The sequence below is a fragment of the Callorhinus ursinus genome, unplaced genomic scaffold (assembly GCF_003265705.2).
Source record: "Callorhinus ursinus isolate GAN/ISIS: 27379988/994484 unplaced genomic scaffold, GSC_fseal_2.0 scaffold30, whole genome shotgun sequence".
Taxonomy (NCBI): Eukaryota; Metazoa; Chordata; class Mammalia; order Carnivora; family Otariidae; genus Callorhinus; species Callorhinus ursinus.
Genome location: NW_027397092.1, coordinates 1349371 through 1375560, shown reverse-complemented (window position 1 = coordinate 1375560; position 26190 = coordinate 1349371). Strand labels below are relative to the sequence as shown.

The window sequence follows — 26190 nt, the reverse complement described above, 5'->3', positions numbered from 1 at the left end:
ATGTTCATAGTAGCATTATTCATATTGGTCAAATAGTGCAAATAGCCCATTGTCCATCAACTGATGAATGGATAAACCACATACAGTAGATCCATACAATAGAATATTATTCAGATATAAAAAGAAATGAAGTACAGATTTATGGTACAATACAGATGAATATTGAAAACATTATTCTAAGTGAAAGAAGCCAGACACAAAGAGTTACACATTGTGTGATCCCATTTATATTAATTGTCCAGAGCAGGCAAATCCATGGAGTCGAAAATAAGATTAAATGGTTGCCAGAGGCTTGTAGGGAAGAGGGGTGGAAGTATGATGGGTATGGGATTTCTTTTTGGTATGATGGAAATTTTCCGGAATTAGATAGTAGTGATTTTGCACACATTTGTGAATATCTTAAAAACCATTGAATTGTACACTTTAGATGGATATACTATATGGTAATGTGAATTGTATCTCAGTGGAAAAAATATCTCCTGAATTCATTACTTTTTTTTTTTTTTTTTTTTAGCTTGCGCCTAGAAATGTAAAGCCTTGTTTCCTTTCTCTCTCATCTACATTAATCTCTCAGCAATTCCTCTTGGTTATAGAAGCAAAATCTATTTAGTCTTACTTCTTTTTTTTTTTTTTAAGATTTCATTTATTTGAGAGAGAGAGAGAGAGAGAGAACGGGGAGGAGCAGAAGGGGAGGGAGAGGGGCAAGCAGATTCTGCACTGAGCGTGGAGCCAGACGTGAGACTCAGTCCCAGGACCCGGAGATCCTTCTTCTATCCGCGCCACCCCAGTGGTCCTAGACACCATCATTCCTCATCTGTACCAGCTACGTCCTTGATCCTTCTGCTTCCAGTCCTGCTTTACCTCTTCCCCCACCTCCCACCAATTTAGTCTCCAAAAATGGCCGGAAAGCGTTTCCTAAAAAATTACATATGTCACGGTATTCTCCTGCTCAAAACTCTTGAGTAAAATCCAGACCCCCTAAGTGACTTAAAATGCCACCGTGCTGGGCCACATACCTGCCTGTCTACCTTCATCTCCTACCAAGCTCCCCGCCTTTACTAACATCGTGTCACCTTAGCTCTCTGTCTGCTTGAACCAGCCAAGGTCTTGCCTGCCCTGCGACTTTTGCACACGCTGCGCACTCTGCCTGGGACCCCGTCCCCTACTGTTTTTGACATGGCTGGCTCCAGTCTTCCTTAAGCGTCATCCCCTCGATAGAACCTCTGTGGCCATTCTTACTGAGAAAAGCAGTCCTTTAACCCATTATCTCCATCCCAGTCCTGTTCGTTTCTTAAGTAGCACTTATTGCAGTTGGGTGTTTTTTTAATTTATTGTTTGTTTACCCTTTTCTTTGTAAATCTGTTTCCCTCACCAGACTTTCAGCCCGGGGCCATATTGATGTGGGTCATCACTGTTTCTGTGGTGTGTCTAGCGCACCACATGTCGTCGTAAGCGTCCCGATACATATTGCTAAATGACTGAAAGAATTAGATCTTTTTGTGAAAATCCCCAGAGACTTAATATTTCTTAATTTAGCATTTTAAGGTAGCTATTCCTTCTTCCACAAATATATTTTTAAAAAATTACATAAGACGGGCCCCCAGATTATCCCCCAAGAGACTTCATTATTATTACTGATGCTTTCTCTCTGAAAAAAAAATCTGCCTTCATCTCTTGCCATTTTTCTTATTCATGGTAAATTTGTTTTTGTTCTCTGTGTAGAATGATAGCTGTTTCGGTAGTTCAGGTGGGATTCGTCCTTTTCAGCTTCAAAACTGGAAGCAGAAAGTTAGTCGGACAAAGAAAGCAGAGTTCATACGCACAGCAGAAAAATTAAAAAATCAGTAAGTATAAGAACATTATCTTCAATTAACATTACTAGCCGTGTTTTTGTGGACAGTATGAAGTTAATTCTACTCTACCCTCTCCAGTCCCACATTGAGTTACAAAATTCTAGTCACTGGCTTTCCAGAGATGAATGAGAAAGGCCGGGATATGAAAAAGACAAATGATAACAGACTATTTAATATAAAGGTTTAAGTAGAGTTATTTTCACATATTATTTTGAATCAGTGTGTTTGAAGGGAAACAAAACAGTTATTTCTTTAGATCGCATACATCAGTACATTTTCATTGCCCAACGTAAGCACTTGGTAACTGTTTTTGAGGGAGTCAATAGTTTTAATGAAGAGTTTGTATCCTCAAGTTATTTTTCTTGAAATGGCCTTTTAATTGATCTCCCTCCCTTGGTCTCCCCTTTCGGATCTGTCTTGCACATCATGACTAGAGTAACTGAGAAGTTGCCATTTATTTTAACTTTTAGTGTATGTGTATTTTTTTTCTTTTAATAGCCAGTGATATCTGTTGAATGTTCAGTATTGTCAGCAGCACGGTGATATGATAAATATTGTGCAGGATGATCAAAAGCATTAGAACTCGTACCACCCAACCCTACCCTGCAGCTGAGAGCTTTTTACAAACACTGCCTTGAATTTGTACAATATCAGTTTGCTAAAGAAATCAGGAGAAATGGAGCCTGTTGTAAGAAATGGTCTCAGGCCCGGGATTAGTGGCAGTTCTGTTTAGAAAGTCTGCCAACAAAAAAGTATACTGTTTAAATTGTGCAATGTTATACCATACTGTAGCTTTGGGAGATTGAATGCTCTCCGCATTGATATAATACTTATATTTTTAACAATCAGAATTTGTGAAAATACAATTTTATTTTATTTTTTATTTCGAAAATGCATGACTTTAGGTAGGACTGGACTGTAGGTTAGGGGTCTGTCTTATGTTTGTCCCTAGATGGGTAATCGGCCAAGTGGTTAATGGCCATGTCTATAGCAAACCAGTAGATTATGGCAGTGTAGAGACTTTCTGTACCAGTATATGTTGGTTTTACAGCTCTGATTAGGCTTTCTTCATCTTGTTATAAAATCTTGGAAAAACTCATGGAAAGAGTATTAGAAAGAGCCGTTAATAGAGTGTCTCTGGCCAACAATTTTCATTGAATACAAAAAAACAAAGTTCAGAATATAATTCTGTTTTGTTTTCAGCATAGGTAATAATCTATTCACATGGTTCAAAAATCAGCACACATTGAGAGGTACACAGTGGAAAGTCTCTGTTTTACCCCGGGCCCCCGCCACCCACTTCTCTTCCCTTCAGATAGCCACTATTTTTAGTTTCTTATGTATCCTTCCACAGGATTTTTATGTGCTTAGGAGGAAAGAAAAATACATATTCAGAGTTTTCCTTTTTTATATAAATGGGAGCATACTGTACACACTACCGTGCATCTTGCTTTGTTTTGTTTTATTTTTAACTTAAGAGTATACCAAGGAATTGTTGATTTTGTCAGACAGGATCATGGCGTTATAGCTAAGTATCCATAATCTCCAGAGATGCACACTCAAGTATGCTGGGGTGAAATTATATAATGCAGTGGATTTACTTTAGAATGCTTCAGTAAAAGGGAGAGAGAAAGAGAGATTAAAATAAGGAAAAGAGCTAGGTAAACCAAGAGAGGGCAAATTGTCAAATAAGAGTGGTGTGAGGATACGTAAGGGGAGTCATTAGATCACTCTCTACTTTTGGTTGTGTGTCTAACATTTTCACATAAAACCTTTGTTAGAAGAAGAGTGTATCTCGGGAGCTCTTTCCCTATCAGCACACAGAACCTGATACTGCTTCGCTGTGTCCCAGGGCATGAATGCACCGTAATTTATGTAACCTGCCCCATAGTGATGGACATTTAGGTTATAGTCAATCTTTGGCCATAACGAATCACAGTATCTACGTAGGTCCACATCATTTTGTGTATGTGTTAGTGCATCTTTAGGAAAAATTCCTAGAGGTAGAAATGCTCGGTCAAAGGCATATGGGTTTGCAGATGTAATAAATATTGCCAAACAGCGCTCCACAGGCGATTTGCAATTCCACGAATAATGTGTGAGAGGACCTATTTCCCCACAGTTTTGTCAACAGAATATGTATTTACACTTGTGATTTTTGCCAGTCTGATAGGTGTACGATGTTACTGTGGTCTAGTTTTACTTCGCATTTCTCCTGTTACGAGTGAGGTTGAGCATCTTTTCCTGTGTTTAGCTGTTTGTCTCCATTAGTACATATTGAATGTCTTTACAGGTGACTGTTTCTAATCCAGGAATCACAAAGCATAACTTACTGTCCTAGCGTATCCCCTGTACATGGAGACATTTCTGTCTGATCCTATCATTTCCCTCACCGGCAACCAGAGCCTGGATGGGCTTCCCAGTCCTCAGCACAGGACTCCAGTAGCCATGCTCAGTCCTTAAGACTTGACACGTAGACTGAGATCCATTTGACAGCTCTGTCCTACCCTTTGCTTCCTCTCCTAAGCCCACATACTACAGTATGATCTTCTCAGCCTTTGAGGCAGCCAGGTAGGGCCCATGGCTGTCCCATCTGTTTACCCCACTGAACTTTATAAATACTGACTTTTTTTTTTTTTTATGGATGGCAAATTGGAAAATATTGGGAAACTCTTAGATAGTTACTCCTCAGGTTGTATGAAATTAAGTCAATGGCCCGAGACATTCCATCATTCATTAAATCCAGGATTCCTGGAGAAGAATTTGTGTTGATTTCTGGAAAAAGAAAATAAATTTCTTTGTCCAACCAGAAACTCTTCTTGCTAGTATCTGTTTTGTCTTACCCCAGGGTTCAAGCTAACATTAGAACTCCGTACTGGTAGATGGACTAGATCCAAGGAGCAAAGAGGACACAGAAGAAGCTTTGAAGTCCTTGTAGACAATATCCCTAATTATACCAAAATTCCTGTCTATGGAGATCGTTTGCGTCTTGAAATTTTAGTTTTATTAATTATATTAATAACGCATTTCCGTAGTACGTATTTACTGCATGGAGGTGTGCCCTTATATAATTTAATCACAGCCCTGCTTAGGTAGTAGAGAGCTGCCATTATTCACATTTTTGTGAGGAGGAGAGTCACCGCAGGAGAGGTGAAAGGTCTTGGCTCCGTTTACAAAGCTAACTGTATCTCCTGTTGAAAGCAGCCATCAGCAATGGTGGCCGCTTTGAGGCCACAGTAAGATTGAGTTGGAATCAAGAGCCAAATTGCTATTGTATTTTCAAAGCTAGTGCATGACTGCCTTTTCTGAAACTCACATTTTGTAATTTAACCAGCAATTCAAATTACTCATGATTATAGTTGAACTTGACTCTTTTCTAACTACTACTTTGACTCCTTAGCCTTATTAATTCTAGTAATTATATTTGGGCTCCTTAGATGAATTAATCCATCCATAAGTACTGATTATAATGAGTGTCTTCATATTTTAAACAATTAAAAATATATTTAAATCACATTTATGCCATTTGTTTCTTTTCCTAAAGAGTTATTAACATAGAAAAAGATAAACACAGTCATTTCTACAACCAAAAAAGTGACTTCAGAAGTGAGCATAGTATGCTGGAAGAATTGGAAAATAAATTGATTAACAGCAGGAAAACAGAAAGTAAGTTGAGTTCATGATGAGCTACAAACTGTTGAGTGACATCAAGTTGTAGTTGTTTTGCTTTGTCTTTGTGCTTTGACTGTTATATTCTCCATCAAAATACTTTCTAGTTGGTAATAAGTCTGTCTTTTAGGGATTTGTATCTCTTTTTTCAGGTCACTATTTGGTCATCCGAACTGGATTGTTTTCTATGTACATTTCTTTGTCTTTAAGAGGAAAAAGAGGGTTTTGTTTTTTGGTTGCCAAACCAATTAATGCTATTAAAATTTCTTAAAATGAAGGGAAATCGGTTCCTGGGCTTTCTAGTCTTAGCTCATCACCCTGGTATTGTTGACTGAATAGGTCAACATCAGTGGATGCAGAAGCTAGATTTCGTAGTGGTAGGAAGTGGGGAAGGTACACAGCTGCTCAAACCTGAGTTCACTTGTCTGTGATAGAAAACCTACCATTTCCGCCTCAGGGGAGTGGTCTGTGCATCCAGTGAGGTAATATATGCGAAAGTACCGTGTAAAGTGCACAATGAATATGTTGTTTGTTACAAATATTCATCATCGTTAACAGTGTACTAAATGTTGCCCTTAAGAAAAGAATTCTCTAAAAATGTCTTGTTTTGTTGTAGATTTTATATGTTGCAAAATTTTTATGTTAGAATGAAAAAAAAACTGCTTAGCATTACATAAAGGAAAAATAATGGTTATCAGCTAAGCCTTATGAACCGTTAAGACTTATATAAAAATTGCACTACCTCTACTCCTTTATAGTCAGTTAAAAGAAATTCTTAATAAATGTTTTCTTTCAGAATATACAACTGTAGTATTGTAAAAAGTCATCTTCTGTCAGGTAGTGGCAAGAATCATTCTTCCTCTTCTCTTGGGGTGACAGCAGGACCTAATATAATTACCAAATGTCCAGTTCTCCTCTTTGATTTATGGAGACATCTAAACATCCCTAGTTTAATATTTTTTACTTTCTCTCAGTTCTTTAATAGATGACTAAGAAACTGATCTTTTTTTTTTTAAAGATTTTATTTGTTCACTTATTTATTTTAGAGAGAGAGAGCAAGAGTGTCAACAGGGGGAGGGAAGGAGGGAGACAGAGAATCCCAAGCGGACTCTCCGCTGAGCCAAAATCAAGAGTCAGACCCTTAGCTGACTGAGCCGCCCAGGCGCCCCAAGACTGCTCTTTCTATCTCTTGATCGTGCCATTATCGCGGTGTCTCCCTTCTGTGCATTCCCTTTTGTAAGGCAACTTTATTCCTGTCTTTTCATTTCCCATTATTGTACAGTTTCGCCTCTCTTTGTTCACACTTTGTGTTCATCTTATCTAGGAGAGGAGGGAATGCACTGCCCCAGTATAAGTTTATAGACGTTTCTTCTTGCCACATTACAACTTAGAAGTAGCAATACCTTTTCCTTGCCTCCATATCACACCACAGTTTTGGCCTGTGTTTGTGTAATACTGTATTTAAAGGATGGCCCATACATACTGTCAGTTCCAAATGAATAATTAAGGGATCATTTGCCCTATCGCAGTATCACTGTAGTTGATCAAACGGTGACAAAAACAAAATAACAGAGCTGTTTCCTACTTACTACACTTCTCTAGAGAAGTTGCCCGACCTACATTTCCAACAGTGAATGAATGAAATCCTATAAAGTACACTAGACATATTTCTGCTTTTAGGGAACTCTTGAATTTTAATAGAAAGTAGAACAAATCCTGGGGCATCTGGCTGGCTCAGTAGGAAGAGCATGCGACTCTTGATCTCAGGGCTGTGAGTTCAAGCCCCACGTTGGGTGTAGAGATTACTTAAATAAATAAATAAATTACTTTTAAGAAAAGATAGAACAAACCAAAGTCACATATACATGTGTGAGGTTTGTTTTGGGTATTAGCACTGGCTCTGGGCCTATAGGTAAACTTAAAAAATAATAATTGGTTTTAAGGGGCACCTGGGTGGCTCAGTAGCTAAGCATCTGCCTTCGACTCAGGTCATGATCCCAGGGTCCTGGGATCGAGCCCCGCATCGGGCTCCCTGCTCAGTGGGAAGCCTGCTTCTCCCTCTCCCACTCCCCCTGCTTGTGCTCTCGCTCTCTCTCTGTCTCTGAAAGGTAAATAAATAAAATCTTTTAAGAAATTAATTGGTTTTAAGGACTTTGGGACAGCTGTTTGGTACTTCATGCTTATTTGTGGAAAAGTTGCAATAAAGGAAGAGGGAGCACATAAAGTACCCAAAAATGATAAAATAATATTATCATATGAATATATATGAATATATGATACTAGCTTAATAATTTAAATAAACATTAAAGTAAGATTATTACTTCAGAAAGAAAATAGAGAAGAATCCGGTCTTTCTGCTGCTGATACAGAACATCTGCAAATGTCTTTGAGACCTTCATCAGGCTCTTACTGTGGGCCTAGCATGTTACTTTAGGCTAGACCGTTGGTTGAGCTTGGCAACCTGTAGCATATAGGTACCACTGCATGGCAGCTGGGCACCTCCTCAAGGCCATGACCGTGACACCAGTGGGTCTCACCGACCCCTGTCATGGAGGATGTGGTTAGATGACATTAATTCTCATCAGGAAGTTTGTTGGTATGCATAGAATTAATATTGGGTAGACAGTTTTAATATTCCAACAGTAGAGATCAAATTCTGTTTCCATAAATTATAACAAAAAGAAAAAAAAAACTTTTTAAGAATAAAACATGACTACATCTGAGCTCCTGTTCCATGTATTTAGAACAGAGTCCAATCATTCAATCTCCAAAGAGTTCAAAAAAGGAGAGAGAGAGAAAGAATGAACATTTCCTTTTATAGTAAGACTTAACCCATTGTGCTTTTAAATATTGGAGGAAACTGGCAGATGCTGCTTTAGTTAAGCGAGGTTACTTAAAATGTTCAGGCTGTTTTGACACAAATATCTTTTGTGATTTTTTTTTACCATCTTTTGTCCTTAAATTGCTCTTGGCTATCTTTTACTAAGTGATAGTGATCAGTCTTACGTGTAGAACCCTGAGTTGTAACCACCTTTGTCATAGAGTTATTTAAAAGTACATACTTCTTCCTTGTAGGAGCAAAAATCCAGCAACAATTGGCCAAAATACATAACAATGTAAAGAAACTTCAGCACCAGTTAAAAGATGTGAAGCCTACACCTGATTGTGAGTGAATTTAGATTTCTGTTCTGTCTTTTGTATTAGTATTTGCTGTTGCTCATTAGAAATATTTATATACTCTCCTAATAAGTGCTTGTTTTCCTTTGGCCTTAATGGAGCCAGGCCATAATCTATTGGTTAGGGATCAGGAAAGATACATTAATAATTAACTGTGACAGGTGGTGTTTATGTAGTTGCTTTACCTTTAAAATGCTATCACATCCTCACAAATTATGAAGTTGACTGAACAGAAAATAGTGTCATGTACAGGATGGAACCTCTGGTTTGGAGGAGTTCAGATTCAGCTAATGAAGAAGAAAAGAGGGAATTTCCTGATTCCTAGCCTTGTGCTTTTCCCAACATTTGCTTTTTGAAATAATCGCCTTTCAAATAAATGCATTTTGAATACATAAGGAAAAGGTTAATAGTATTGGGGCAAATGCTAGCCATTTGGAAAAAGAGGAAATGGCATCCTTACCTCCCTGCGCACACCAACATTCATTCCTGAAGGATCAAATCACTTATTAGTTATGTGATTTTAGGCAAATTACTTGATCTCTCTGAGCTTTTATTTCCGTAGCTGTAAAATGGAGATAATCATAGGACCTCCCTAAGGATTCTTGGGGAGATGAAGTGAGACGATGCGTATAAAGCACCTGTCAAATGTTTATAACCTAGGAAGCACTAAGAAATGGTAACTGTGACTATCCTAATTATTATTTATTAAATTAATACATGAAGCCATAAATATCCTAGAAAAGAACATGAGTTCATATTTTTATAATTGTATTCTAGTTTATAAGAATGACAATCAGAAGCCATAGAGCCAAAAGTAGACATAATTGACTACTTCACACACACACAAAAAAACCCAAAAACATAAAGTTGACAAACAAATTGGGAAAATATCAGCAATACATATGTAACTTAAAAAACTAATGTCCATAACATATAAAGAGTACCGACAAATTGGAGCAACAAAGGTAAATAACCTAGTGGAAAGATGGGTAAAGATTATCAGGGGCTCGTTTATAGCAAAAGAAATACAAAACACATATGAGAAAAATGCTCAGGCTCGTTAATGTTCGCAAAAATGTCAGTGAAATCAGTCATGATCCATTTCGCCTCTCATTTTGGAAATGGTTCAAGGTGCACGGGAAGGGGACACTCAGGAACCGTAAGTGAGTAGAGCCTCCAAGCACCGTCAGGACAGTGTGCCATTGTGGACCATACTGTAAAGCACATACACTTTTTGATTTGGCATTCAAGTTTTTCAATTATTGTCTAAAAACACTTGAGCATGCAAAATCACTACACAAAAGTATTTACCACTGAAGGGTTCATCACTTGAAGAATTAATGAAATGACTTAGGGTAAATGTAGACAATGAAATACCATGAAGCCATGGGGCACCTGGGTGGCTCAGTCGTTAAGCGTCTGCCTTCAGCCGCTTGATCCCAGGGTCCTCGGATCGAGCCCTGCATCGGGCTCCCTGCTCCACGGGAAGCCTGCTTCTCCCTCTCCCTCGCCCCCTGCTTGTGTTCCCTCTTTTGCCATGTCTCTCTCTGTCAAATAAATAAATACAATGTTAAAAAAAAAAAAAAAGAAATACCATGAAGCCATGAAAAAAATGAGGGGGGGACATACATATATTGACATGGAAACTTAACCACATGTATTTAACCATATTTTGTTAAATGAAAACTGCTTGTCACAAGGCAGTATGTGTAGTATAAAACATTTCCGTGGGAAAAATAATGACAGTATGGTTTAATAATACATGTGCACAGGAATAAATCTATAATCAGAAAAAAACTGCAGTCATAAACACTAGCTTTATAAAAGCACAACTGTCTTATCCTTTAGGTTAAGAAATGTTGATAAATTAAGGCAACATTCCATTTTCTCCTAACATTTTATTCTTAGTCCTACTAAAATACGACATAACGTCTTTCCGTGTTATTTTTTTTTTACAGTTGTTGAAAAGCTCAGAGAAATGATGGAAGAAATTGAAAATGCGATTAACACTTTTAAGGAAGAGCAGAGGTTGATGTATGTTTTAAATTCATTTTGATATAAAATTATTGACCTTTATTTTTCACTGCCTCTCCACTAGGTTGTTGTACACAAGCCATTTTATTGTTCTGTATTTGATATTAGTCTTACACAAGAGCAATATAGCACCTCTCTTCTTTTGTTTTAGGTTTCAGATTGCTTTTCATGTTTCAAGTGAATTTTCACTTATATTTGGACAAGATAGAAAACCCAAATAAGAATTTGAAAGATGGTTTTTTCCCCCTCTGAGGAAACTCTTTTAAGGCTTAGATTTGTAATGTTAATAATTTTCAGTCGAGAAGATGACACGTAAAGAGTCAGGAATAATGAAATTTGAGGGGAAAAAAGGCAAGGTCGATATGGATTGGTTTGTATCTCATTATTCAAAGTTTACCTTTAAAAATTTCAGATATGAAGAGCTTCTTAAAGAAGAGAAAACCGCCAATAATGAGTTAAGTGCCATATCAAGAAAAATCGACATGTGGGCTTTGGGTAACTCAGGAGCAGAGGCAGCTTTCAGAGCCATGTCAGGCAAGCTTCCTGTAGACAGAGAAATGCTGAGCACTCTTCCAGAAGAAGTGGTAGATTTCGAAAAATTCCTTCAGCAAACAGGAGGGCGACAGGGGGGCTGGGATGACTATGACCACCAGAACTTTGTGAAGGTGAGAAACAAACATAAAGGGAGGCCTACGTTCATGGGAGAAGTTCTAGAAAACCTTCCTGGAAGAACGCAGGAGGAAGTTCAGCAGCACGAGAAATGGTATCAAAAATTTCTGGCCCTGGAAGAAAGAAGAAAAGAGGTAATAATCACAACAATAGCTATTACTTGTATGTTTCTGTCTTCCAGGCACGGTGCTAGACTCTTTAACATGGATCCTTAACTTTACAGTCACTCGTGAAGTGTGTTTATAGTCCCCCACCCCACTGTCCTATAAAAGAGAAACTGAAGCAGCGAGAAGCTAAGTAATCTTACCCAACTAAGGGAGTACCAGTTGAACTTCTTCAAGGCCAAACCTTTCTACCCTAAGAAATACAACGGGCCAGAAAACTTCTGATGGTGGGCAAAAACCCCCCTGTGTCTGCCTGAAATGTGGGAAATCCAGAACTACTTAGGCTTTTGGTAAAAGAAATCTTACCACCAAGGCCTGATTGTTTTCAAGAGAAAATAAAAAGGCAGTAGGGAAAGACTCTTTGATTCTTAAATGTTTCTTGGAGTTTTGGAGCTTAAGCCTCATTGTTTATTTTAAAAGACTCAAGATGTTGGCTACCCCAGAGGAAAGAGTAACTCTTACTGGTAGCAATACCTAACAGGTTCCATTTTCACAATAATGTTACTCTGGCATTGGTTTAAATCAGGACTTCTCTGCCTTGGCACCGTGAACTGTTTGGGCTGGAGTCTTCTTTGCTGTCCTGTGCATTGTAGATGGTTAGCAGCATCCCTAGCCTCAACCCTCTCAATGCCAGTAACACTCCCTTAAGTTGTGATCATCAACAATGTCTCCATACGTTACCCAGTGCTCCCTGGATGGCAAGAATTGCCCCTGGTTGAGTACCGTGGGTTTAGATAGTCTGAGTCTGAGTCCCTTTTTTGTAGACTTCCACTATAATAAACATCAGCTAGCTTGGTTTGACAGCAAAAGTATGATTGTTCAACATGACATACCTGAGGAGCATTAAAGAAATGTCAATTCCACATTTAATTTAAAATTTTAGAGAAAATAACTAGGGTTCATTTGTTGTTGTTTTTTTCCCCTTGAAATAAGTTGAATGTAAGAAAATTGACATTTGGGACTCTAAGGAAATTTTTTTAAATAAGTTTTTTTTTGTTGTTTTTTAGAGTGTGCAAATGTGCACTCATGGAGGGGGTGGGGAGGGCAGGAGGGGCAGAGGGAGAGGGAGGATCTTAAGCAGGCTCCACATCCAGCACGAAGCCCATCACAGGGCTCAATCTCATGACCCTGAGACTGTGACCTGAGCCAAAATCAAGAATCAGACGCTTAACCAACTGAGCCACCCAAGCACCTCGAAACAAGTCATTTTTAAAAATTCAAAATAATGAGCTGTTAAGAATTATTTGGGCTTTTTTCCCCAGGATACTGAAAACATGGGGTCCCTGGACCAGCAAAGTCAGCGTCACTAGGACTTGTTAGAACTTTCTGGGCCCCAACCCCAGACCTAATCTGAACTCTGGGTGTGGGGAGCAATCTATGTTTTCACAAGGCCACTGGGTTATTCTGTTACGAGCTCAAGTTTGAGAGCCACCTCTCTAGGGAAAAGGAGCAGGCACAGTGCTTCTTGTAATAAAGGTGAACCACCTGGATTCTAGCTCACTCTTCTTCTCAGTCTGTTTCCTGTTGTTTGACACCTGATTGAATGTAGGAGTGAGGTAGGTGGGGTGTCAGGTTGAGGGGCTGTTTACTGAAGTAGGACATGTTGGAGAAGAGGGAATTTGCGGGGAGAGCCTCAGGAACGTAGTTTTAACTCTACTGAGTTTAAGATGAGTAGGAAGGTGCCTGGCTGGCTAGTAAGTGGAGCGTGTGACTCTTCATCTCAGGGTTGGGAGTTCGAACCTCACGTTGGGTCTAGAGATTACTTAAAAATAAAATCTTAAAAAAAAAAAAAGATGATGAGTAGGTGATTTTCCATTTTTATCTCCCACTTCCCTTAACATGTCCTGTGTTTTGCCCAACTGAAGATAATGATTTTCAGACGTGCTCTGAACTTTCTGGCCCGAGCACCCTTGCTTGTCTTGTTCCATTTTTCTGGAGCCTCCATTCTTTCTTCCCCCCCTCCAGTGCCAGCCCATCAAAATTTGCCCAGATCAGATGCTACTTCCTGCTTGCCCACTGAGACACAGGAAGTCCCTGCAGAATTCACAGACACCTCGTGTATACCTCTCTTTTTTTTTTTTTTTTTTTGAGATAGAGTGAGTGTGAGCAGGGGGCGGAGGGAGGGCAGAAGGAGAGGGAGAGAGAGAATCTCAAGCAGTCTCCATACCCAGCACTGAGCCCAAACCCGGGCTCGATCCCATGACCCTGAGATCATGACCAGAGCCAAAATCAAGAATCGGACACTTAAGCAACTGAGCCACCCAAGTGCTCCTTGTTTACATGTCTTCTTTGACATGCTAGGGCACATATATGTGCTAGTGTTTATGCATGTACCTTATCTCACCTGGAGCTGTGCTACTCAAACTTGGTCCATGGACTAGATGTTAGTTCGTAAGCTGTTGCTGGTTTCCAGTAGGATAAATCGACTACACCAGAATCAGCTACTCAATAAGCACACTGTTTAGTTAAGTTCACTTTTTTTTTTTCTGTAGAAAACTTTCTCATTGAAGGAAGTAGTACACTGATTTACATTCTGGCATGAATTGCTGATATATTTGTGGACCTGCACTTTGAGAGACTCTGTTCTAGATGGCACTTGGTACTGTTTTAATTATCTGTGGCTCCTAGCACACCACCTTGCATACAGTACACGTACCACAGGGATTTATCTCATGAATGTATGATACGCCATGAGAAAAGATGACAAAACAGTGTACTGACTGGAGGGAAAAGTCATTCAATAGATGTATCCTTTATGGCTGCTAGCAGGCTGCTAGGATTTTAAATAATATTTATATACCCATAAATGCAATATAGCAATTTTACCTTTTTTTTCACACTCGTGAATCAGTATGTGCCAGGCACTGATTCACTGAATCTTCACAACAACCCTGTTTGAGAGGTACTACCCACTGCCTTTACAGATGAGCAAAATGAGGTCAGAGAAGCTTCGTGACTCATGCAAGAGCACACCTACTAAACGGCAGAGCCAGGATTTGGTCCCAGATGGCTGGCTTCAGACCCATGCTCTCAAGCAGCCCACCTGTAATTCCTCTTCTGATATTCGACAGAGAAAAAGTCACTCAGCAAGTGTTCTAAGCCTAGACAGAGGGTTTGGAAGCAGAGTGAGATGATCAGAAGAAAGAGTCGTTCCCTAATGAATGCAAGTGAAGGGGGTACAGGAGAGGAGGCCACTTGATGAGGTGCAGTCTCTGTGAGCCTGGGGATTGAGAGAGGAAGAAGACCAAAAGGATAAACCAACACTCAGTGTTTAAAAGGTACATCATCGGGGCGCCTTGGTGGCTCCATCGTTGGACGTCTGCCTTCGGCTCAGGTCATGATCCCGGGGTCCTGGGATCGAGCCCCGCGTCGGGCTCCCTGCCCCACGGGGAGTCTGCTTCTCCCTCTCCCACGCTCCCTGCTTGTGTTGCCTCTCTCGCTGTCTCTCTCTCTCAAATAAATAAATAAAATCTTTAAACAAATAAATAAAAGGTCCATTATTTAAAAAAAATGAAGTAGGAAAAAAATTGCATTGGTTTAGGAAAAAAAATGCTTTAAAACCAAAGCAACCAGCATCCTGCAAACAATATTCTTTCTTTATTTTTTTTTTTACAATATTCTTTCTAGAAAGGTGGATTTGAGATTGCCTTTTCGAGTGCTCTTGGTTATTAAAAATGTTTTTCTCTTGCTGTCCTTCTTTGTTGTTTTTTTTTTAATCATTTAGTCTATTCAGAACTGGAAAACCAAAAAGCTGCAAAAGAAGGAGGAAATTTTCAAGTTGAAGGAAAAGGCAGAGAACATCTCTCTGCTCCTGCACAATAAAAAAGAAGATAATCAGAAGCGAGAAGAGGAGCAAAGAAAGAAGCAGAAACTGGCAGTGGAAGCGTGGAAGAAGCAGAAAAATCTCGAAAGATCAATGAGGCGTGCCTCCCAGGTGAAAGAAGAAGCAGAGAAAGAGAAGCATCAGCAGAAAGAGCGCCGTCGCCAGTTTAAACTAAAAGTGCTCCTGGAGAGTTACGCCCAGCAGAAGAAAGAGCAGGAAGCATTTCTGAGGCATGAAAAGGAGATGAGGGAAAAGGCAGAAAAGGCCGAAAGGAGGAAAACCGCTGCCAAGGAGATCTCCAGGTTTCAGGAACGAGTGAGTCAATAATGGTTCCTGGGTAGCCTTCAGGGCCCCCCGTAGGGGTGTTGCCTCCAGACTGAGGTCAGCGAAAACGGGAGACCGCGCAGAAGTGGGGTAATGGAGGTGGTGGGCCTAGGACTTCAGGAGGTGGGCAGGCAGTGAGGGAAGCCTTCCAGGGCTACGGGTGGCAGACCAAAGGTGATGCTGGGGTGGAGGCTTGGAGAAGAGAGGTGCGGGGGGTGGATCCTTCCTGGCAGAGGGAAGAGCATGAAGGGCAGCTCGCAGGAGGGTAACGGTGTGGTTTGGGGGGAAACCTGTAAGAACTGCAGGAATGTCAGGGCACCACACAGGAGCTGGGAAGCAGCAGGGGACGAGGCTAGAAAGGTAGCCATGGGCCGGGCCATGCTTGTCCTGTCTTCTCTGCCAGACCGCCGGTCCCTACCCCACAGGTGATTTGCTTACTTGTTCACTTTTCCATCTCCCCACCACCGTGAAAGCTCCATGAGAGCAGAGGGTTTGTCCTTTTTGTTCATCCTTGTACCCTAGGGTCTGGTACAGTATAGAAACTCAGTATGGACTTAAGGGAATCAAGGTTACTGCAGAGAGGTAGGGGATAATAGGGGAGTTTAAAAAAACATATACAAGAAAAATGCTAATAGAAGAAAGAGTTTACAGTTTTACTATTAAAGTGGAATTCAGTCCAAAAAGTATTTAAAAAGATAAGGAAGGCTGTTTTTTCAAGATTTATTTATTAGGGTTGGGGGCACGTGCATGCACGCATGGGGGGTGGCGGGTGGGCAGAGAGAGAGAATTTCCAGCAGACTCCCTGCTGAGCATGGAGCCCGGTGCAGGGCTCAGTCTCATGGCCCTGAGATCATGACCTGAAACCAGGAGTTAGGCACTTAACCAACTCTACCGCCCAGGCACCCCAGGGAAGGATACTTTAAAATGAAAAAGGGTTCAAATGAGATAGAACTAGGGGCGGCTGGGTGGCTCAGTCAGTTAAGTGTCTGCCTTCGACTCAAGTAATGATCCTAGGGTCCTGGAATCAAGCCCCCAGTCAGGCTTTCTGCTCAGCAGGGAGCCTGCTTCTCCCTCTGCCTGCCACTCCACCTGCTTGTGCACTCTCTCTCTGTCAAATACATAAATAAAATCTTTTTAAAAAAATGAGATATAACTGTTATGAAATAATTCTTATGAACTGTTATATGCATCAAAAGACATAAAAGCAACTGTCATAAAGCAAAAAATAAGGGAAATACAAAGAAAAATAATAGACAAAAACACATTAATGGAATTTCCCTTAGTCCATATGTAAAAATCTTCCTAAATAACAAAAGATCCCATGCATTCTCCCCACCGCCCACCAAAAAAGGCGAGCAGTCCGCACAATAAAAGACCAAGAAAAAAAAGAAATCATGTAAAACAAAATATGTGAGAGATCTAAAACCAGACATACCTGTATCAATAAGTGAAAATGGGCTTAGCTCAACTATTAAAAGAAAAGGAGTTTTAGATTGAACTATAAAATAAAACAAGAGATAGCTAAAGAAAGTGATTCAGAAAGGATGTGCATGTGTTACATTTATATTCAGGATAAATACAGCTCTTAGCCTTTGTTGGAAAAGGTTAATATTGAAGTCTTGATATTTAGGGTAATTTAATTTTACTTGCAAGTAACTGACCTTTGAAACAAATTCTGCTGAATTTTATTTTCTTAATGTTACTCTTCTTTTGTTGGTGTATTTTTTTAGGATTTACATAAACTCGAATTGAAAATTCTAGATCGACAGTTAAAGGAAGACGAAAAGGCAGAAAAACAAAGGAAACTGGCAAAATTAAAAGAAAAGGTGCTGTGTGCTAAGATTTATTTTTATTGTTACTATCCTAACTCCTTGATTTGTAAGGAGACAAGCATAAAATCCATTTTCTTTATATCCAGAACTCTATTTCTGTATCACTTCCTCTAGATTTCGTACTTAACGGATTTACATATTACAAAGCACAGTTTAGTACAACTTAAGCAACTATTGTTGAAATTCTGCCATTTCACATTCTAAGCACCTTATTTTCTTTTACCCTGAATTAATTTTCTCTTCCTACTCTTCATTCTGTTTTTCATTTTTTTTTCTGTATATGCCTCTGTTTTAGACCTATGGCAGCTAGGAGCATTGCTTAATCTCCCTGGGAGTACACGGACTACAGATGTTGGTGACTCTCATGGGAACGGAAGGAACGAAGGACTTCTGGTGGTTATTTATCTTGGCCATCCCACTATCACACTTGGCGGCATTACATTTCCCTCAGAATAGAAACAAAAAATAGAACAACAGTGGAAGCAGAATAAAGTAATTGAACTAGAAAAAAGAAGCTAAATTAACAGTTTATTAATAGATTGATGGAGTCCAGATTTTAGGTTAGCTCTCGGAACACAACCAGAAGTTTGCTGAAAAGGTTAACAGTTTTATTTCTGTTTAGCGAATGTCAAGGATGTTTCTTGTAACTGCTTGCTGTTGTTACTAAAGATCTCACTCACTAGTCCAAACTTCATAGTTCATATAAAGTAACTGGCACTCATTTTCATTCTGATTACAGGTTGAAAACAACGTTAGTAGAGATCCCTCTAGGCTTTACAGACCTACCAAAGGTTGGGAGGAACGGACCAAGAAGACGGGACCCACAAGCTCTGGGCCACTTCTGCATATCCCACACAGGTAAAAAGGAGTTAGAGTGGGTGTCCACTTTGTAATAATTTAATAACTATGTATTTATATTTTATACAACTTCTATATGCATGCTAGATTTTACAGTAAAAAGCTGATAAAAGTTGCTATGTTCAATTATATAGATGTTCTATCATTCCTTTTTTTTTTTTTTAAAGATTTTATTTATTTATTTATTTGACAGAGAGAGAGAGGGAGAGCACAAGCAGGGGGAGTGGCAGGCAGAGGCAGAAGGAGAAGCAGACTCTCCACAGAGCAGGGGGAGCCTGATGTGGGACTCGATCCCAGGACCCCGCGATCATGACCTGAGCTGAAGGCAGTCGCTTAACCAACTGAGCCACCCAGGCGCCAGATGTTCTATCATTCCTATACGTTGAAAACTTGAGCTATTTACACTTTGTACCTAATAACATAGAGTGGCATTTTACATGGGTTAGATTCTGACATACATATGTCAACAATCTTGTGTGGTCAAAGTCACCCGTGAAAAGCCTTTTACTTATCTAGGAGGCATATTATCTCTCAGTGAGTCCACCATAGAATTTAATTAGGATTTTTAAAAAATTCCCTTTGTATTGGGCGCCTGGGTGGTTCAGTTGGTTGAGCGACTGCCTTTAGCTCAGGTCGTGATCCTGGAGCTCCGGGATCGAGTCCCGCATCGGGCTCCCCGCTCAGTGGGGAGTCTGCTTCTCCCTCTGGTCTTCCTCCCTCTCATGCTGTCTCTTATTCTCTCTCTCTCAAATAAATAAGTAAAAATCTTAAAAAAAAAATTCCCTTTGCATTTATAATTGCCCTTCTTCTTCTCCCTAGGGCTATTCCAACCTGGAGACAAGGACTTGACAAAAGAATATGAGATAATGAAGTTGGTATTCAGTTGATGAGAATGTCAGCATATTCATACCAGGAGAGAGTCACTAACCATGTTCTTTAAATAGTACTAGCCCCAGTCAGATTGATAACTGTGTTGTATGTGAATCGACAGGTACTGAGTTTCATGTGGCATTATTGTAGCTCATGTTTATACTCAGAGGGTATTTAATGTGTATGTTGGTCTATTATTGATGTAAACGTTTTTTGAATAAGTGTATGTTACAAACATGATTTCATTTAAATACTAGAACATTTCAAAGATATTTTGTTTTTGTTATGGCATAGCAAAATAAGTTGGGACAATCATAGAGTAACTTTTTTTTTAAACAAAAATTTTTTAACATTTATAACTTGGATGTGAATTAGCTCAAGTAACAAAATGCAAAGGTTTTCCTTTTTTGGGGGAAGTAAGTTAGTACTTTTCTAAGTTTAACAAATTGGTAGTTTGTCAGTTGTTACATTTTTGTGTAATAAATATTTTGTATTTGTTGGAAGCATGCTTTGTTTTATATAGAGATTATTTATTTTAAAAATATGCCTCACCTCATATATATATATGCTATTATTTGTATTATCGATATCTTTTTGGTTTCCTTTAGCTATTCCCAATTTCCCTTTAGCCTTTCTGGATGTCACACATTTATAAAGCCTTTGTGTCTATCACATCTTCCTAGCTGGTGCAGTTTTCTTTACTGCTTCTGTTTGGCTCAAAATATTTAGTCAAAAGAGTTAACTTTAAAATTTCCAAACTTTTGTACATGAAAACACAATTTAACTTAATTTGACTCAACTTTTCATATTATAAAATCTTAGTTCCTAACTTTAATCAGTTCCCATCTTATAGGAAAGATACCATATACGTAATAAATATAGAAAACTCGTTTCTTTTAACTTTTATCTTAGAATATCTTTAATTTATAACTTGATACATCTAGGTCAAATGACTCAGAAATTTACTAATAGTAGTAACCTTTACTTATTTCACAGTTAATCACCAAAGCAGATGGCTTCCAAATTTTGTAAACCAAATTCTGATTATACAATTATTGGTGCAAAATGAAAGAAATAACATAAAACATCCTTAATCAGGAATGCCTGTTTTATTTGTAGCCCTTGTTCTCTATAACTTTTTTTTAAATGATTGGAGGCAGTTTAAGAAATAAAATATTGAATTGGACAACAGATTTTAAACACAGAATGGAACTACTACAAGATAGAAAAAAAGAAAGGTTTCTTACATATGGCTTTTGAACATGTTGCTTTTTATTGCACAGAAAGGCAGCTATCCATTTCCGGCATCTAAGGGAAGCATACTGGGTAGTGTGATTTTATGGCTTTTTGTGTGGTTTTTGGTTTGTTTCTTAATAAAAGTATGGAGTTTTCTTTGACAAAACCAGTCCTTCTAACTGAATCTAAAATAAATGAGGGATTTATTATATGGATCCTCTATATAAAAGGTATAGAATAAGCAATAATTAATAGTATCTTCAGATATAGGCTCATAGAAGAGATAAACATTTCTTATACTGATTTAAAAAGGATATGAGTAAGAAATTTAGAAAAAATCCCTAAAAGGAAAATGTTAATAAAGCACCCATAATTCCATTACTCCAGGGTAACTTTTTCCAAAAATATGCCTACATATTTTAAAATAGCTACAGTCATAGAGTACATTTTATTTACTATACTAAATTACATTATACATACTTTCCTATGTTTCTATAGAATTCAAACATTATTGTTTAATGGCTAAATAATATTCAATTATATAGATGTTTTATCATTCCTATACTTTTTACATGGGGGTTGGATTCTGTCATGCATATGTCAGTAATCTTGTGTGGTCAAAGTCACCCATGAAAACCTTTTTTACTTACCTAGGAGGCATATTACATTATTTCTCTGTGAATCCATCATAGAATTTGGATCAGATTGCTGCTTCCTGAGCTGAGAATCAGATGAAAATATTTGGGTTCTCTTTAGTGGCCCAGTTGAACAGGATTGTCTTTCTGAGCATATATAGACTGCATTGTTCATCCTAATAAATTAAATATGTGTGATATGACTCCACTTTGAACATGCTCCGACATTTGGTGGTGCATGTTTGTGAGAGAGTAAGATCTTAACTGTAATAACAGAATGAAAACTCTAGACGGGGCATACCTGAAAAGCAAGGAGCCCGGCCTCCCTGTTTGTAAGGGAGCCTGAAGAACAGCCCTCCGCGCATACCCAGCCCTTTGGTAATGCAGCATTTGTTAAAGACATACAGGAATACCTATGAATAAGTAGTTACTAGTACCTAAAATTGGGCGCTCTGGATTACTGAATAGGTAGAAGATAACTCCAGCCCACACAGTATATATTTTAAGTAGATTTTTCTAAGAAAGCCTACAATTAAAATCATACTCAAACTTAGCCTAGCTGACTATAGAGAACCTAGGTTTGAGCCTGATCTTTGGGTGGATTTTTTGCCCAAAGACCGCCTCGTGACGCAAATTAAGTTCCTCTTTAAAAAAAAAAAAAAAAAATAGCCAGAAGCATGTTGTTTCATTTTTTATATACCGGTAGTTGGTGAACGTTTGAGCTTGTTTGCTTGGCAAATTGATGCAACATTGATGAACACACAGACTTAAGCATTAAGAATACGATCTTTTAAGACTTGAAAAAGAAAATGATGCAGTCACACATATGAATATGTAGTAAGTCTATATTGTGTGTATATAGGTATACTGTGTATATATACAATATACGTATTTTAAGTGATTGCTGGTATCCTAGAGAGGACTAGGAACGTCTCTGAACTTAGGAAGCGTCAATAATTACTTAATAAACATTTATCTCCACGGCTTGATTTGAAGGTCTAGCCTCCCTATCCATTCAGTTTAAAACTGGGGCCTTCCAGAAAGGACTGATTCTGATCCATCCATTTTCACATATACCATCGTTTAGGGCCATGATTGTCTCAAAGCGAACTAGAAGCTTTTGATCGTGCATTTCCTTTCAAATATCTAACGAGAATAAAAAGTTCTGGAGGGATTTGTGGGCTGAATTTTACAAGGCTCGAGAGGGGTCTCCAAGCCTGCGGGGCACTGCCCGTCCCCGCGCGCCATGCCCGCGCGCCAGTGTCGCCCCTCGGGGTTCCTTCACGCCGCGCGCCAACTGCTTCCGGGTCGCGGCGGACGTCGCTTCCGCAGCAGCATGGCGGCCACGGAGGATGAGCGGCCAGCGGGGAGCGGAGAGGGAGAGCGGCTGGATTTCCTGCGAGATCGGCACGTGCGGTTCTTTCAGCGCTGCCTCCAGGTCTTGCCCGAGCGCTATTCTTCGCTTGAGACCAGCAGGTAACTGGGGGCCACGGCCAACGGGGGTGGGCACGGGGCTCCGGCCCCAGCGGAAGGGCACCGCGGAGCCGGCCGACTGACCCGGCGCCTGCGGGGCCTGCGCCGCCGCCCGCCCGGCACCGCCGCCCGCCCGGCACTGCCGGGTCCCTCTCCTCTCGGGCGGGTCTGCAGTCACCCTCACTTCCCCGAGCTATGGCGGGAGGATTGGGGCAGCAGTAAGTCGAGGGCTTGTGGAACCTCCAGTTTCTGCCTTTATCACTTCCCAACCATTTTTCCTGTTAAGTGTGAGCTTCCTCTTTATTCCCACTACGAGGCTGTGACTCACTTGGCCTCGTTACTTCCGAGGATAGAAGGAAAAAGACAAATCATTTTAGGTAAATAGCCTCGCCTGTGCTACCCTTTCCTCCAAAACGTTATTAACTCTTAATTGAATATCTGTATGGCGTGTCACGTATAGGAGCGGCGCAGAGCCTGTAAGGTTTGAGTAGAAATTAACTTTCCAGGAATTGTAAATCTAAGGGTAGGAGAAGGTTGGCGGAAGAGGTGCAGTGTTCCGTGAAGCAGCCTGTTAAAAGTGTATTTGCTGTAGCCTTGTGAGTTGGAGTTGGCTGAGGAGTGTGATTTGGCTGCGGCTAAAAAAACTGTGAATTAGTCATTCAGAGTAAAAGTCTGGGGATGAGAAAAAGAAGGAGGCGGTCCTTGCTCTGCAGTGCTGTGTTTTGAAGTGAGGCTCCAACGCCGCATGGGACTGGATAAGGAGAGAGCCGATTGGTTTTGCTCTAATCTCCGTATTTTTTGAACTCTGATTCTCTGGTGTATATTTTGAACATTGCATGGCTGGGTCAGATTTGTAAGTTTTATAGTCTAGAAATTTAGTATGAGAGGTGCTGGAGTACAGCTGAACAGGACAAGTGGTTTCTATAGAGTTCTGTGCGGCATAGGGTTAATGTGTTTTAGCATAGGGTTAATGGGGGCGTGTAGAAAGGGCAGATATCTAATCCAGACTTCTTTAGAGAGGCCTTCCCAAAAGAGATCCATCCCTTCCAGTCACCAGCTTAAATTATATATATATTGGTTTGTTTAATATTTTTCTTCCACGCGGGATTGTAAACTTCACGAAAGATCTTTTTCTAGTTTACCTCTAGAGCTGCCCTGTCCGATGTAGTAGTTGCTAGCCACATTTGGTTTAAATTTGGATTAATTAAATCACATGAAAAATTCAGTTCTTCTGTTTGCAGTCGCCACTGCATTTCAAGTGGCCAGTCACCACATTGGCCAATAGCTTTTGTTGCTATTTCACCATTTCCATCATCCCAGAAAGTCTATTGGGCGCTACTGCACTAGGACCTTGAATTGTATCTGGCATATAAGAGGCAGGAAGTAAATATTTGTTAAATAATGTGAGCAGAGCCCTGAATAATGAACACATTCTTGCTCAAGGAAGAGTGAAGCATTATTCCTTTCTCTGTCCATAGGTGTTGATCAGCAGAGCACATCCCTAGACCTAAATTAAGGTTTTCCAAAACATACCCCACTGAGTAGAACAATATGCTCTGAAACAAAGGATGTTAATAGATCACACATTTTATGGGGATTAATTTTATGTGAATTTGAAGCGTTTAGATAAAAAATCTTCCATCTTGTGCTTGTTAAACAGTTGAACTTTGCTCGTAGCTGTCATTTTAGGTCTGTGGTTGTATTTTCAAAAGTGCCAGTGTTTGCTCTATTTAAAATTCCAGCATGGACAAAACCATGTATACTAATGCATGTTGGTAAACTGTGTAATGGTGCTCATAGCATAAGTAAAACTGCAAAAATTGTCTGATTGAACAACGGATTTCATAACTTCAGTATAATCTTCGAATCTACACCAGGCATTATATAGTAGATGATAATGTATGATGTCATGGTGTATTAGTTAAGAAATATTAGCTATGTCCTTTTTGTGCCTAATGTTTATCACTTGAGTAGAATATTTTTTATTTCCTGTTTTCTTATGGCACACTTAATAACCGCATATTCATAGCAGTTTTTGTAGTGATTTTTTCAAGTTTTTCAGTTTTTCTCTTTCCTGAGTCAGTCTTTGCTTTCCTTAGTTTAGCGTTAAGTCCTTTTGTGGTGTATGTGATTTATAATTGTATGCTTATGAAGGAGCAGCGAGCTTTTAAGCAAAGGCGACTGATCGCAAAATTTCTACTGATACCAGAGTTTTCAGATAAAACGATGTGTTTGCTAAGTCACAGTTCTTAACCTGGTATTGCTGTTTAATTCCATAGACAATTGTTGAGTGCCTACTGTTTGGGTACAGGGATGCAGTGCAAAACCGGTGATTTTTGGTGTGCCTTTCTTCTTACTGATCGATGTGACAAAGGAGACTCTCAGGAAGGCTGATAACGGACTAGACATTTAGATACTTATTTTTTGACCCACCATTTTGGCAAAATTACTTTCATTTCCCTTTTGCTTTTAGTTTGACAAATAGGACTGAATAATTTTTATTTTTCTAATAACAATGGCTTTATGAAAATAAAGTGTGTTGTTTTGCCTGTGGCTTTTTTTCATATTAACTTCTGAAAGGTGGTAGTTATTAATTACCTCATGTGAATATTAAACCTTGGGTTGTGAGCTTTGTGCATTAACAGGCTTCTTTTTTGTGAGTGGTTTAGAGAGTTTTTTGGTCATAAGTTGTTATTGCCATTTGTATTTGGGTAATGGGAGTTAAAATAGGTTTTTTTAATCGGAGAACAAATGACCATTTTCTATGTATGTTATTTTTACAGATCCACCTGCTCTCAAAGAACGGTTTAGATGTTTGGTTTTTATTTTACAGGACATCACAATCTACCTAGTCTTACCTAGTCGTTCCATATTCCCCTGTGTAGCCTGTGTTGTAACTGCTCAGCTGACTACCATCTAGCAACTACTCTGCTCTTTCATTCCCTCCCTTACCTGAAATATATTGCAGTCCAGCAGTGTGTTTCTCAAAGCGTGATGGCGACGACGGGACGCTCTAAATCAGTGACATCCTCACATGCTTATAAGATGCAAGTATCTGGGGCGCCTGGGTGGCTGAGTCTGTTAAACGTCTGCCTTTGACTCAGGTCATGATCCCAGGGTCCTGGGATCAAGCCCAGTGTCAGACTCCTTGCCCAGCAGGGAGCCTGCTTCTCCCTCTCCTCTCTGCTTGTACTCTCTCACTGTCCTTCTCTCTCTCTCTCTCTGTCTCTCATATAAATAAATAAAATCTTAAAAAAAAAAAGAATGCAAGTACCTGGGCCCCTCCCCGGTTCTGCATCAGACTCTTTGTGGTCCTGCCAGTGTGCATTGTGACAAGCATCCCATATAGTACTCATGCACCCTAACGTTTGAGACTGTTTGCCTGATAGGAGAAACAGATGTACAGATTCTTAAAACAGTGCCTTCCAACTCTAATGTGCATATAAATTACCTGGGGATCATCTTAAAATGCAGATTCTGATTGCATAGGTCTGGGAGGGGTCAAAGGCCCTGCAGATCTAACAGGTTCCCAGGTGATGCTGATGTTGCTGATCCCCTGACCACACTTGAATT

At 39.6% G+C, this 26190-nt stretch overlaps 2 protein-coding genes across 3 annotated transcripts in view; both read left to right on the top strand.

Annotated features, from left to right (window-relative positions):
- CCDC112 (coiled-coil domain containing 112) overlaps positions 1-20679 on the top strand; it is a 28962-nt gene extending 8283 nt beyond the window's left edge. Inside the window, exons 2-10 of the mRNA XM_025861014.2 lie at positions 1723-1844; positions 5398-5519; positions 8598-8687; positions 10658-10733; positions 11146-11536; positions 15291-15704; positions 17444-17539; positions 18285-18403; positions 19223-20679. Coding sequence (XP_025716799.1) covers positions 1723-1844; positions 5398-5519; positions 8598-8687; positions 10658-10733; positions 11146-11536; positions 15291-15704; positions 17444-17539; positions 18285-18403; positions 19223-19265 — 1473 coding nt within the window. The 3' untranslated portion in view covers positions 19266-20679. The remainder of the gene's footprint in view (positions 1-1722; positions 1845-5397; positions 5520-8597; positions 8688-10657; positions 10734-11145; positions 11537-15290; positions 15705-17443; positions 17540-18284; positions 18404-19222) is intronic.
- Positions 20680-22464: 1785 nt separating this feature from the next.
- The window catches only part of PGGT1B (protein geranylgeranyltransferase type I subunit beta), a 54047-nt gene continuing 50321 nt past the window's right edge, over positions 22465-26190 (top strand). The window contains exon 1 of one of the 2 annotated variants that reach the window (XM_025860928.2): positions 22465-22620. In XM_025860928.2, the coding sequence (XP_025716713.1) occupies positions 22481-22620 (140 nt within the window). In that variant the 5' untranslated portion in view covers positions 22465-22480. Of the gene's footprint in view, positions 22621-22692; positions 22995-26190 lie in introns of those variants that run through there. The other variant, XM_073878544.1, reaches the window with a different exon arrangement.